Source organism: Perna viridis, chromosome 6, assembly GCF_037379345.1.
Source record: "Perna viridis isolate PV_CMFRI_1.1 ecotype Kerala chromosome 6, ASM3737934v1, whole genome shotgun sequence".
NCBI lineage: Eukaryota > Metazoa > Mollusca > Bivalvia > Mytilida > Mytilidae > Perna > Perna viridis.
In genome coordinates, this window is record NC_142450.1 from 41,859,341 (window position 1) to 41,872,325 (window position 12,985).

Below are 12,985 nucleotides of genomic sequence, written 5' to 3' on the forward strand. Positions count from 1 at the left end.
CAAAGTAATTTTCTTTTAACAATAAAATGTTTATTTATAAATATTTTTTAGATACTCAGTACTGTAATAAAATATTTACGAAACACATTAATAATAATAGTTCGTACTTTGTTTATGTTTTACGCCATTCATCCTCGGAGTAAGTTGACGAACGTAATGAGCCAAACTGGTCCAGATTTTGGCACTTGTCGTTCAGCTATCCTGATAATGAAAACTACACAAATAGTATAAGATCCTCGCTTGAACACCGTCTAATATGTTTGTAAATCTCCCACCCTCACTGTCAGACACTAACTTACTCAGTTACTGACCTCAGACCCTTGGCATGGCCATGACCATGTGTGGTGTATGTACGCACAGGTGTACATGTATATTGATGATTTAAGCTTTGCCTATAAGAAAAAAGGAGCTATTTAATTATATAATTGACTTAAGTAAAATTGGTAAGACTTCATCAGCAGGGCTAGGGAGTAAGCCCTTAGCTCTTTAAGTTAGAACTAAGACTAACGAGAGGTACGGGATTTGATTCCCAGAGCTGCCACTGGATGGCTTTTCACAATGAAAGTATAGACTTGTAAGTGATAAATAAGTGTGGATATGACCATCTCCCACCCTATATTTTATGGTAATATTCTTCACAAAGCACGGAAAGCTCAATACTCTTAATTTTTTATTTACATGTAATGCAGGACTCAGATCTTTTTGAACTGATTTTTAGGGATGTTATTGTACAATATTTTTTAAAAATTGGCCTGATTTAAAGGAGGTAGGTTATGAACATGCCAAAGTACTTAAATCTCACTGAATTTTTTCGCCTGTCCCAAGTTGAGAATTTCTGGCCTCTGTATGTATTGTCGTTTTCACTTTCAGTTTACTTTTGTGTTGCTGAAGTATAAAATGTATAATGGCAATCATTTAGCTGTACGTGTATATACATTACATGTACATTGTTTTGGGGCCAGGTGCAGCCTGCACTGTTAAGTGACGGTTTTCTTGTCGTTCATAGAAGACCCATGGGTGGTCTTGAGCCGACATTTTTCATCCGGTTGGGGGGTTGTTGTCCGTTTGACATATTCGCCATATCCATTCCAGTCATACTGCTATATGTATATCATGTATATATATGTAATGGGTTAACCAATTTCTGGTGGTCAGAATATTTATCCTTCAATAAAATTTCAAAAACAACAATCAATAAACATATTTATTTCTATACAAATAGCCTGGATATTCATCTATAAAATGTTGAAGAAAATGATCATGATTGTAATTGTTGAACTACTTGAATGAGTGACAGTGGTCATTGTTTGCCATTTTGTGATCAATGTTAAAATATTAATTTAGTGTTGAATGCATACAATGACGAACTAATAAAAAAAAAAGGGTAGACCACATATTGAATGTTGAGTTGACTTGAATATGTTAAAAAACACCCCTTAAACTGACCTTGATGAAGTATGACCCATAAGCGCAGATTCTTGCTCTTCGTTAAAAAAAATCATTATTTGTAATTGTACTAGATGTAGGTTACAACTACACCATACCTTTTGTGTACACATATTCTGTAGGTGTATCAATGATGTCTCTCCACTAATAGTTATATGTAAGACTTCTTGTAACACAGGCTGTTTATCTGTGTTACTTCCTTACTTTATTAACAAAACGATTATGAGCTATTCATGTTTCAGAGCTTCTGTATGTATATATGTACTTTTGTCAATACAAGATGTTGCTGACAATCAGGGTACCTACCAAATTGTGTAACACATACTTGAATCCAGGTCCTTTCACCCTCGACCCTGTGTTTGCCCTTTATACATGTACATGTATTTCATTTCCAGTTAAATGGTTTAAATAAGAATATCTTATCCTCTTATTGGTTTCATGAATAACCCTGACAACAAGAAAGAGAAGTACATGTATAGTTTTAGAACGTTTTTGTTGTTGTAAAATCTATTGAAAAAGTTGAAAGGATACATGTATTTACACTAACCATAACTGTAAAAAATCACCTGAAAACTGTGTGCAAGATCTGATTTATATTACGTATGTATGACTTTATATCATTATGTTCAATAGGATGTTTATATAGACATGAATTGAATTAAAATTGATTACCCACATGAGAATATCCCAATGACATTAATTTGTCTGTTCGCATAAATTCAAGGTGCACCGGTAGGGTAAGTGTCCTCTGCTTTTGTAGAAACACCCATCAAGTCGCTCATAAAAAGTCAAGTCCAGGGTAGACAAACGAGGAAAGGAAAACTATGACCCGTTGAATAAATCAGTTTTCGTAGTGCAGATGGATACACCATAACGATCCACGAGTTCATGATGACGACCATAAAACTTCTGTAGTGATGACTTCAATCTTGTAGCAACATAACCCTGTTCCAGAAGCCTATTTGTTAGAGTTGTAGCGTGATACAAAAAGTCTGCGTACTTTTGACAAGCTCTGGCATAAAGTATGAGTTGTAATATGAATACTCCATACGCAGATGCTGAAGGGAAGTTGCCACAGATGGAAGGAAAGTTGACAATTCTGAATGAAAAGTCATCACGTTTGTCGTAAAGTTTGGTCAATAGTTTTCCTTTACTATTGATTTCTATATCGTATCAAAATAGGAGATCTGGTATGATTGCCAAATAGACAGTAATACCTATTACACTGAGTATTCTTTTCTGCCATCTTACAGTCATACAGACATAATATTTAATTTAAATGAAATAATATTTAAAATGATAAAATAAAATAAAATTTGGGCATTAAATATTGTATGATAAAATTACAAGCCTCTTTTAATGATTGGGAAGAACATGTTAAATTTAAATGTAATGGCAATTTCGTTTTTTTTTTAATATCACAAGAACAAAAGTTCAATGACAACACAATTTTCTTCTTTTTGTATAAGGATGTCATTTAAGTTTTCATTATATAAATTTAGAAGAAATTCTATCTACCAGCTTTTTTTTTAAAATAGTGAGATTATCTACAGAATCCCCACTTAAAATCTTGAAATCCAGTTCAGTGACCTGTGTATTTTTAAAGTATGTTATTTCAATGCAATCTTCCAGAAAATTTATCGACTTGAAATATTAGGTATGATCTACCTTAAAATAGATGAAGAATGATATATGGTAACAATTCTTTTTGCAGAAACTGAACTTGATGTTTCTTTAAATTGTAAAAGCATTTCCAATATTGTCTTCCTTTTCTTCAATTATACTGTATTTATATGGCAAACTGATGGGCTGTTGGGTACTGTGATTTCAGGAAGTCTGGATTGGGGACCATGTATTTATCTTTTTTACTCTCTTTGATGCATGCTCTGGTTATGAAATAATTAAATCCTTTGTTTTTTTATTGCAGACATAGATAAGATGGCCGCAGCAGGGTGTAGTAGTTCTTCAAAGTCTGACAAACTGAACAGGCTGAGAAATTTACAACTGAGAATGGTATAAGACATACATTGTATATTACAAATCAAAATTTATTGTCAGTTATGTTACAGCATAAGTTAAGGTCTTGTCTACATCTTTTCCTAAGTCAAAATCTTTACAACCTGATCCTTTATTGTTACATTTGGTACAATGATTTTCTGTTTTTAAAGCTGAAACTTATTCAAGGTCTATGTCTATAAATTTTCTTCTGTTAAACTCAAATCTCATTTAGCTTACGTGGATCTTTTGTCAATGGGTAACTTTAAAGTAAACATGTGAAGGATGTGGTTGACTAAATTAGAATTTTATCTGTTCTGTGATTTCAGAAAATAATTTTTGGAAAAGTTTAGGATAGACAAAGGACACTTGAAGACAACAACACAGACATTGTTTTCTGGTGTGTGTCCTTGATTCCAATAAAAATATGCTTCTGCAGTACTTCAATTAATATTTGATGTAATTGTAAGGCTTGTTAGTTGTACCAAAGAATCCTTCTAAATTTTATGTATTGATTTACCAATAATTAAAAATTGTTAATGACAGAAAAGAAGACCCAAATATAACTTTGTTAAGTGTTGAATGCTTATGTGTTGATGACTAAGTTACACATTTGTTTAAATATTTTTCAGAATGAAGCAAGAAAAATGAATCATCAAGAAGTTGTTGAGGAAGATAGAAGGAAGAAACTACCAGATAATTGGGAACAGAAAAGGAAAAGAATAGAATGGGAAGAAGAACAAGAGAAAAAGAGAAAGGTTTATTGTTATATCTATTTATATTGGTATGAAAGCTGAAAATGTTGTGCAGTGGGAAATCTAGAAGAAATCAAAAGTAGATTTTTTATGTAAATAATTCAATACTTAATAATTTGATGTCAGAAGTCATTTTAACACCATGAGGTTAGAACTATAGATTTTTTTCAAGAATGTTATTTTGGTGGAAATGTACAGTACTGTATTTTACACTAATGTTTATACAGGAATGTGAGGAAGAAGGAGGTGACTATGACAGGGTCAAGTTATTAGAAGTAGGAGCTGATGAAGCAGAAAAATGGGAAAGGAAAAAGAAAAAGAAAAATCCAGATCCAGGATTTTCAGGTATAAACAAATGACTGAATATTGAGTAACCTGTAAGAAAAAGTAGTCTTTATAGTAAGTGGTACTGACCTTCCTTTACCTATTTATACAAACCCCAAAATATTTTTTGGTTGTATGATGGTATCACCATGTCATTGTTGCCCTCAACTTTTATAGTTTGGTCCAATTTTGAATAATATTTGTATTGGATTCCTTCTGAAAATCCCCCCCCCTTTTTTTTTAATGTGATTTCTGGTATCTCTTACAGCTGTTTTTGCGGTCATATAATGGTATTATGCTGTTGTCTTTGATGTTGTCGTCATCATTGTTGTCCTCATCCTGTCTATAGATACATCATGTTCTTACAATTACTTCAATATAAGTCTATAGATCTTTATGAAATTATTCCACGTGGTATCATACTACAAAAGGGAGCATAGGATTGATTTTGGAGGTTTTCGATTGAACCTTGGGAATTGGAGACCGAAAAGGAGCTAGAAATAAGCATTTTCATGATGTCTGGACGTCAATACATTGACTATATGTGATTAATTGTAACACAAGGTGTCATACCACTAAAGGAAGGCTGGGATTGTTTTAGAAGGTTATGACTTGAACAATTTGGGAATAAGCTTTTTCACTAAGTCCTGACCAATAACTTGATTAACAGTGAATGGATCTCTTTGAAATTGTACTACTAAGTGTAAAACCTCTAAAGGAAGGCCAGGATTGATTTTGGGGGTTGTGAATATAACCAATAGAAATATGGGACAAGAAACAAGCTTTTTCATGATGTCCCGACAACAATTTGACTATAATGGAATGTAATTGTACCATAGAAAGAAGGGTTGGGATTGATTTTTTGGGTTATAAATTGAAAACTTTATAAATTAGAGGCCGTAAAAGTGCAAGAAAAAAGCATTTTCATGATGTTAGGACAATAAGTTGACTTGAAGTGAAAGGATCTAAAAAATTGTAGTTAATTTTGTAATTCCACAAAATTGTATGGGATTGATATTGAGTCTTGTGACTTGAACTGATAAGAATAAAGGAACAAAAAAGGGCCAGAAACATCCTTTTTTCTGATGTACAGATAATAACGAGTGAAAGTGTATGTGTCTCTTTGGAATTGGACCAAAGGTGCCATACCCCAAAAAGGAAGTCTGGGGTTGCTTTTAGGGATTGTGCTTATTGAAAAAATAAGGTGTCAAAAATGGGTCACGGTGATTCTGGTCAAATTTTTTTCCTGTCTCTTAATTAAAATTCAGAGCTGTATCAAGCTTGAATGGTGTATCCTTACCTGCCCCAACTGTTAAGCGTTTATATGAGACTTGTGAAACCTGAAACACTCCAGAAGAACATAAATTCATACCACCTTTCATTTTGTCAGCCCAGGTATATTGTTCTAATTACCTTCCAATATGGCTTGAATTGTCCTAATAAACTCTTTGATTTGTCATGGTCTGAAATGTCTTTCAGCCCAGTTGTCCAGCATTTGTAAACAATTATTGGTAAGACTCATAATGTCATTATCATAAACATTTTGGCACCATCATACTATTCACTTATTTGTCCATCCCTATCTTGTTATGATTCAATTTATATTTAATCAAAGAAGCTAGCCAATGTTTCCTGAGACTGGGTTGGTTCTCAATCAGATTTACTGGTACAATAATCCATAACTACATGTATATATGAAAATAAAGTTGCCTGGATGTTAGTTTTAAGCTCCAGAATGAAAGTGCAAACCAGTTATTCATACTTTTTCTGGACATAAGTGTAGTTGATATTCATACATTCATGTCCCCATTGGTAGCACATAATAGAACAAGAGCAGATGAATAGTTTGATTTTACAGAATAAGCTTTCATAAGTAAAAGGGAATACAAACAATTCATTGTCACATTATTTGTTCAGATTATGAAGCAGCTACATACAGACAATATCAGAGAAACACTAAAGCCCTGAAGCCGGATATGGAAAACTACAACAGATTGAAAGAAAAATTGTAAGTAATACAATGAAAAAAGGAACAGATTTGGAATTAAATACTTGGACTACTGTCACAAAGCTTGAGAAATGACTCAAAAAAGAAAATTCTTGATAATTTTATCAAATAAGAACAAGTTATTGTCAGTTAATAGTTTCCAGATATACACCATTTACACTTAAAAATTTCTTCTAGCTGTCATATATTATGTTTTTTTCCTCAGTTCAAAATAAAATCACAACTAATAGGTATAAAAAGAATTTCAGCTAGTAATATAAATCATTCATATAAGACATACAAATAAAGCCAAAAATTATAAAAGTTGGTTAAGTTTTACTACTGAAATTCATGTCAATGATGAAATATATCTCCTTGTTAGTAACTTCACGTTGAACCTGGTTGTGCACTCAGTGTAACTAGGATATCTAATCTATATTCTCACGACTTTAACTCCTCCATAGTTGAAGGGTAAATTTAATGCAAGTATTGTTTATGCAATGAGTGTTCTTCTTTATTTTTTATTAAGCATTCCAAAGAAATGTTCTTTTTCCAAAACAGATACAATACAAAAACACCTATTATTTAGAAAATAATAGTGTCATTTCAAACATCAGTATTGACAGTGATATTTATGTGTTGGTATTTTTCAGAGGAGATGAAGTGTATGCAGGAACCAGTACTTTAAGTACTGTACAACACAAAGACAATCCTGAGGCAGTAGATAAAATGGTCAATGACTTAGAAAAACAGTATGTACATCTTTTGTCTTTTTCATCTGAGATTTGAGAGGTCTTATACTTGTCTTCTAGATTAAAGCATAATGTTTGATATTTTGGCCCATTATGAAGGAGCAGTGGATGTTGGTTAATTAGTTATAAGCAATGTTCAAGTCAATAGAAAATCTCTTGATGTGATTGAAAAGTTCCTGAATAGTGATGCAAAATTTAAAATGAAGTATACAATTTCAAATATTGTCTTAGATTTATTGGATATGTGTAATATTCAGTTATAGTAAAACTGAAAGATTTCTTTAAAAAAAAAGTTTTTGATATTATATTTCAGGATTCAGAAGAGAGAGAAGTTTAGCAGAAGAAGGACGACGGATGAGGAAGCAGATATTGACTTTATCAATGAGAGAAATATGAAATTTAACAAAAAATTGGAAAGATTTTATGGACAATATACCGCTGAAATCAAACAGAATTTGGAAAGGGGAACCGCTGTATAGTCATAACTTTTTACATTTTTTATTACTTGTATATAAAATTTAAAGCAAAATGGTTGGATGTGAAATATAATATGTAAATATGCCATTTACAAAATGTAACAGGTAAACATGAGTGTAAGGTTCATTTAGAAGTTTACATTTATCTCAGATAGTGTTTCCTTTTTTAAGGGGGAGAGTTGGTTTAGAATTAATATTTTCAGGATCTTTAGCAATTTTCTTTTCATATAAAAGAATCATTTGTATTTATGAATCTTTGTAATTAAAATATTGTTCAGATATTTGATTGTTGAATATTGTTGCATGTATTGATTAAAAATTCTTCATTGACCACAACATCATTGCTCACAAAATTGTCAAGTCTAGCAGTTGTGACAAAAACAGCATGTTTTAAAAGTGACCTGTGCCTGCCACATGAAAGACCATCATACGTATCATTTGTTTAATTTGTAGGAGTTTATTTTAAATAAAAACTACAAAGATATTGTTGTAATGTACAGTCATCTGAATGATGAAATCTCACCAAGTCACAATGTCCACACTTCTTGAGACCAGTCAATATAGCACTAATGGTTAATAGTAGAATGTCACGGTGTTGTTCTCAGCTGTGTTTTAATGTTGCTTTTCTTTTTACTGTTAACAGGAAATAAAGCCAGCAACAGACATCAATACTGAAAAAAGCAATAAATAATGTACCATGTTGTCATACCTCATAATTTGTAAATTTCCAAATTTCTTTGATAAATTCTTGTATGCAGAGTTATATGTATGTCATGAAAAATGTGTTTTTTTTACCATCTGAAAGATGTTGTTTGCTTAATGTACAATTTGCAGGAGCTTAATACAGTTTAATTATAAACCTACAAAATACTCATGTTTAGCATGGTGTCATACCCTGTTTTGATATAAGTCAGGCTACCCAATATACCTTCAAGTGTAAATTAATTAATTTTAAGTGACCAGTAAAAAATTCTACAAATTTGAACATATTTCTTACCTGTATGGATAGTGGTGGTATTAAGTCCTCCAAAAAATCAGTTTTCACTTCCTTGGAAGCAATTTTTATATGGCTAGGGGCAGCCATATATCTTGCATTTCCAATACTTGGGATCTTGTCAACATTTTTGATATTCCGATGATTACCGATTGCATGGCATGTGTTTGTTATGTCTTGTAAACTATTTCTACCCCCATTGTCCACGTGGTATCTAACTTGCTGGAACTTGCGATTGTTTGCATGATAGTTTCTTTCACAAACTAGAGATACTTCTTTTGAAATGTCTGTCCTAAGGTTTTGATATGGTAAAACAGGAAAATATGTGTCCAGCGTATTTAGTCCAGTAGTTTGTTCACTAACTTGTTGAACAAATCCGCTGCCTTGATAACATTCATTATCCCACATCCTCGATCCAGCCTCTGGGTGAAATTCTATCAACCTTTGGTTACAGTCAAATGGCAGTGGGTCACACCCATGCTGTAGTAAGTATGTCAGATTCTTTATGTATAAAATAGCATCGTTAAGAATTTGAACTTTTGAAGACTTATCGTTACTGGAAGTATTTGGTAAATGCTCCTTCAACTTCTCAAATGCATCGTTTACGGCATGTATCCGCTCGCGTTCTCTCTTGTTTCTTCGTTGTACCATCTCCATTGGTAATTCTGAATGGGGAATATGACGACGCCTTTTATTTCTTCTTTTCTTCTTTGCATCTTCTGATTTATCTAATGAATAATCAATTTGTGAAAACATTTTGAATATCTATATCGTTCTATTGATAAATGAATAAAACATGCGGAATCTATATTTATATCTCAAAATTTGTTTTCATGGTCAATTTAGTTTTGACATCTCATAATTGTTCAATTTTCTTTCTTAAGAAGAATAAGAAGTACTGTGACTCTCAATTTCGAATAGATTATGTTCCAGAAAAATATAATTACGCGTTACAAGACGTGTGCCACTTACACGATACAGGTGATAATGTTGCCACCTTTGGGCAACTTACCTGTTAAGGGTCGTTCTAAAGGTGGCAAAACCACAGCCTTTCATATTGGCTGTTGTTAAGGTAAATTCAATATGTTACCTGTGTCAGAAAAAAAAAACGAGTTGTCAACACCTTTAAAGGTAATCTTTACGGAAATTTTTTTTTCGAGAATATTTGATTACGTTGTTCTGATGAACGGATTTAACATTACTCTAAAAAAACATATTTTTTTTTTACGAAATTCATTTGTTTCGTGCGTATTTCTCAAATAAAAAAGTCTCTTGTAAGTAATTTATTAACTTACAAAAGTCCGTGTCGTAGAAAGTTTTTTTTTCTTGAACGTGGCGGTCTTCAGCAAATTTACCAAAAAATAAGTTCTGATGCCACCTTTTGCACATAATTTTACTATTTAATTACGACGCATTTCTTTCATGTATTCTAATTTTAATTTAAGATAGAGTCTTTCATGTTGACAAATTCAACTGTGAACAATGTATATACCAACTGATGATTAACTTTCGGAAGATAGATCTTGCTTTATATTCCGTAGAATATACAGTAAGTTTCAAGTTGTACTTATCATAATTTTATTCTACCGGTTTTATGGTTGACCGAACCAGGGACTATACTATACCTTCCTTTTCCGAACTATATATTCAATGATAGCATGCTCTCTTTTATACATTCTTTTCAGTTTAGTATTTAGACGTTTACATTCTATTGTTTAAAAAAGCGCAAGTTATTCACCATGGACACATTTTGATAGACGTTGTAAGTGATTCTTTTTTATGAATATCAAGAGCTATTGTTCATTCCACTTTTGGAGAAATACAAATTTGCGCTAATTATTTGCCTCTCATTACTAATGTATTGGAAAATCTCCAATGCTTTTTAAACGACCGCATTTTTTTTCGGTCGTAAAATGGTATCACTCAGTCGTTGTCGTCGTGGTTGGGGTCTGTCGACTTTCGTTTATTTACAATAACTTAAGTAAAACCTGTCTGATCTTTTCTCTTGAAATTTCAAGAAATTGTGTTTAGGGACACGGCGGAGAGCCCTACAGTTCTTGGAGGTTTTTGCCCCACCCTATTGAAAATATTAGATTAAAAGGGGAAAATATGTGTTACCATTGTTTTGCATTATCGCAACGACGGTTGCAATTTAACGGTATCATCTTGCTTTTTGGTACCAAAATTAGGTAAAATAGATAAATTTGAAACGTTGTAACAAGAATTGCCCTATATATATGATGTGCGCTTTGTCCAGTAAAGACTTACAAGTAACGCTCTCACAAGAACAGTTGCGAAAAAAATGAGGTTTCGTGATTTTTTTTTTGCAATTTATTATTATTATTTTTTTTTAACAAACAAAATCAGTTATTGTTATAATTCTGTATGCATACACATGTAATTTCATACGTTCTGTTTTCATAGCCTTCATGTACATGGAGAAGGTGTCGCTTTGCGAGGATTAAGGATTATCATTGATATTGTCGAAAGTGTGTTCTCGGCACGGGACTTTGAAAATGCTCAGTGGAAGCTAAAAATTTTGCCACGTCCCTCAGCTTCATTCTACATACAGGCTTTATTTTTGCGACCAAATCCCAGTATCTATACACCTTATCGGTTAAAAAACGTTATGTGGTAATAAATGAGGATACGAGGTATAAGATTTGTAAAACTTCACGGGATATGGGATCTCTGTAACAATCAGAGGGCGAGAGCTCTAATGTTGGTGAATTTCTTTATTACAAATAAAAATCCATTGGAGCAGAAGTATATGTATCATTAAAGACATATATGACACATTTAACCATAGCAGAACATTTTTGTTAGAAAAATAATGAGCTACACAACTTCAATTCACTTTTACAACTGAATACAAGCATCTGCCTTTAGCTTGATCATTGTTGTAGCACCAAATGTTCATATTGCTTTATGTATTATCTAAATTGTCATTCATATCAAAGCAATTTATTTAGGCTACCCACTTATTTTCTCGGGAAATGACCGTAAATTATCAAACCACTGTCGTCAGAAAAACCGTGAATCCAGCGTTGGAACCGTAAAACCTGCGTTCGGGGTTAGACACGGGGGATTTTGAAAACTTGCAGTATTTTTCCATTGGATTCCTGGTGAAAAAAACCCGCCTGCATTATTCAATCAGATTTTAGATTCGATTTATAAAGGGCTAAAGGGGCCACATCCGGAAATAAAAGATTTTTAAAAATTTTTGGTTCGATTTGGAAAAAAAAATTGATTCCATATGAAAATATCTGCTTGCATTTTTCAATCAGATTTCAGATATCTTTTACAGTTTTAAGTTATAATGTGCCATAGGGGCCATACCCAAAAATATCGACTTTTATTATTGTGTCCAAACCGGTTGAACTGTAGGCCCTTTTGCTTAAGTGTGCCAATAACTATTATTGTGTCCACATTTGCCCCAAGTGAACTGAGCTCGACATGATGCTGTCGTAGCATGCTGCGCTCAGCGAAGCTCTTCATACACGAAAGCAATATAGTTGTTACATCCATGATTTTTTTGTAGTAAGCTAGACCCTGAAGGTGGACTGTATTTTGCTTATTTATTGAAATACAAGGGGGCAATTTATTCTTTTTGTATTTTTTTCTTTTCTTCTTTTTACCTCTTGCATGTCGATAAACTCCCTTTTACATTTATGATTAATTTTCCGGGAGATCAACTTATTTCGGTTTACGAGTTGACAACCACTGTCACCTCGGTAGATAATTGTTGCGAAGTGGTGTTATCACCTTGATTAATCGACAAAGGTCACAAGTTACCTAACATATTAATCATGCCACTACTGACCATTACTGAAAAAAAATCTATCAAAAGTATTGTAAATTTCGTGTGCTGACCTGTTCACACGATTCAAAAAGTAACCTCTCATAGCAGCATTAGAGTCAAACAATAGGAATATCTAGATGCAGAAATAAATTGTATTCAAGTACTGAAACTGAAAAGTCAAATCAAGCACACGAAAGTTCTAACAAGTGCGATACAAGGAATGAAGCCTCATTTTTTTTTTAAATTTACTGCTAATTTGGTAAGTAGTTTATGATATAAATCGAGTCGACATGTTTGACCACTGGACTGGCGAATACCTTCGGTTCTTATCTTAAAGATGTGATAAAATATTAAAAGGTCATAAACTCATCGACTGATATGATAAATGATAAACTGCTTATTAAAGAGATATTTTCCTCGATGGTAATGAGCAGATTATTCATGATCCAGGGAC

The 12,985-nt window shown here is 32.7% G+C and overlaps 1 protein-coding gene across 1 annotated transcript; it reads left to right on the forward strand.

Moving 5' to 3' along the window:
* Positions 1-81: 81 nt before the first annotated feature.
* LOC148615023 (pre-mRNA-splicing factor SYF2-like) lies at positions 82-8,016 on the forward strand. Its single transcript, XM_088589617.1, has 7 exons — positions 82-139; positions 3,374-3,459; positions 4,074-4,199; positions 4,424-4,541; positions 6,438-6,528; positions 7,161-7,259; positions 7,573-8,016. The coding sequence occupies exons 1-7, from the start codon at positions 115-117 to the stop codon at positions 7,736-7,738; spliced, it is 711 nt and encodes a 236-aa protein (XP_088445743.1). The 5' UTR covers positions 82-114; the 3' UTR covers positions 7,739-8,016.
* The last annotated feature ends 4,969 nt before the right edge of the window (positions 8,017-12,985 follow it).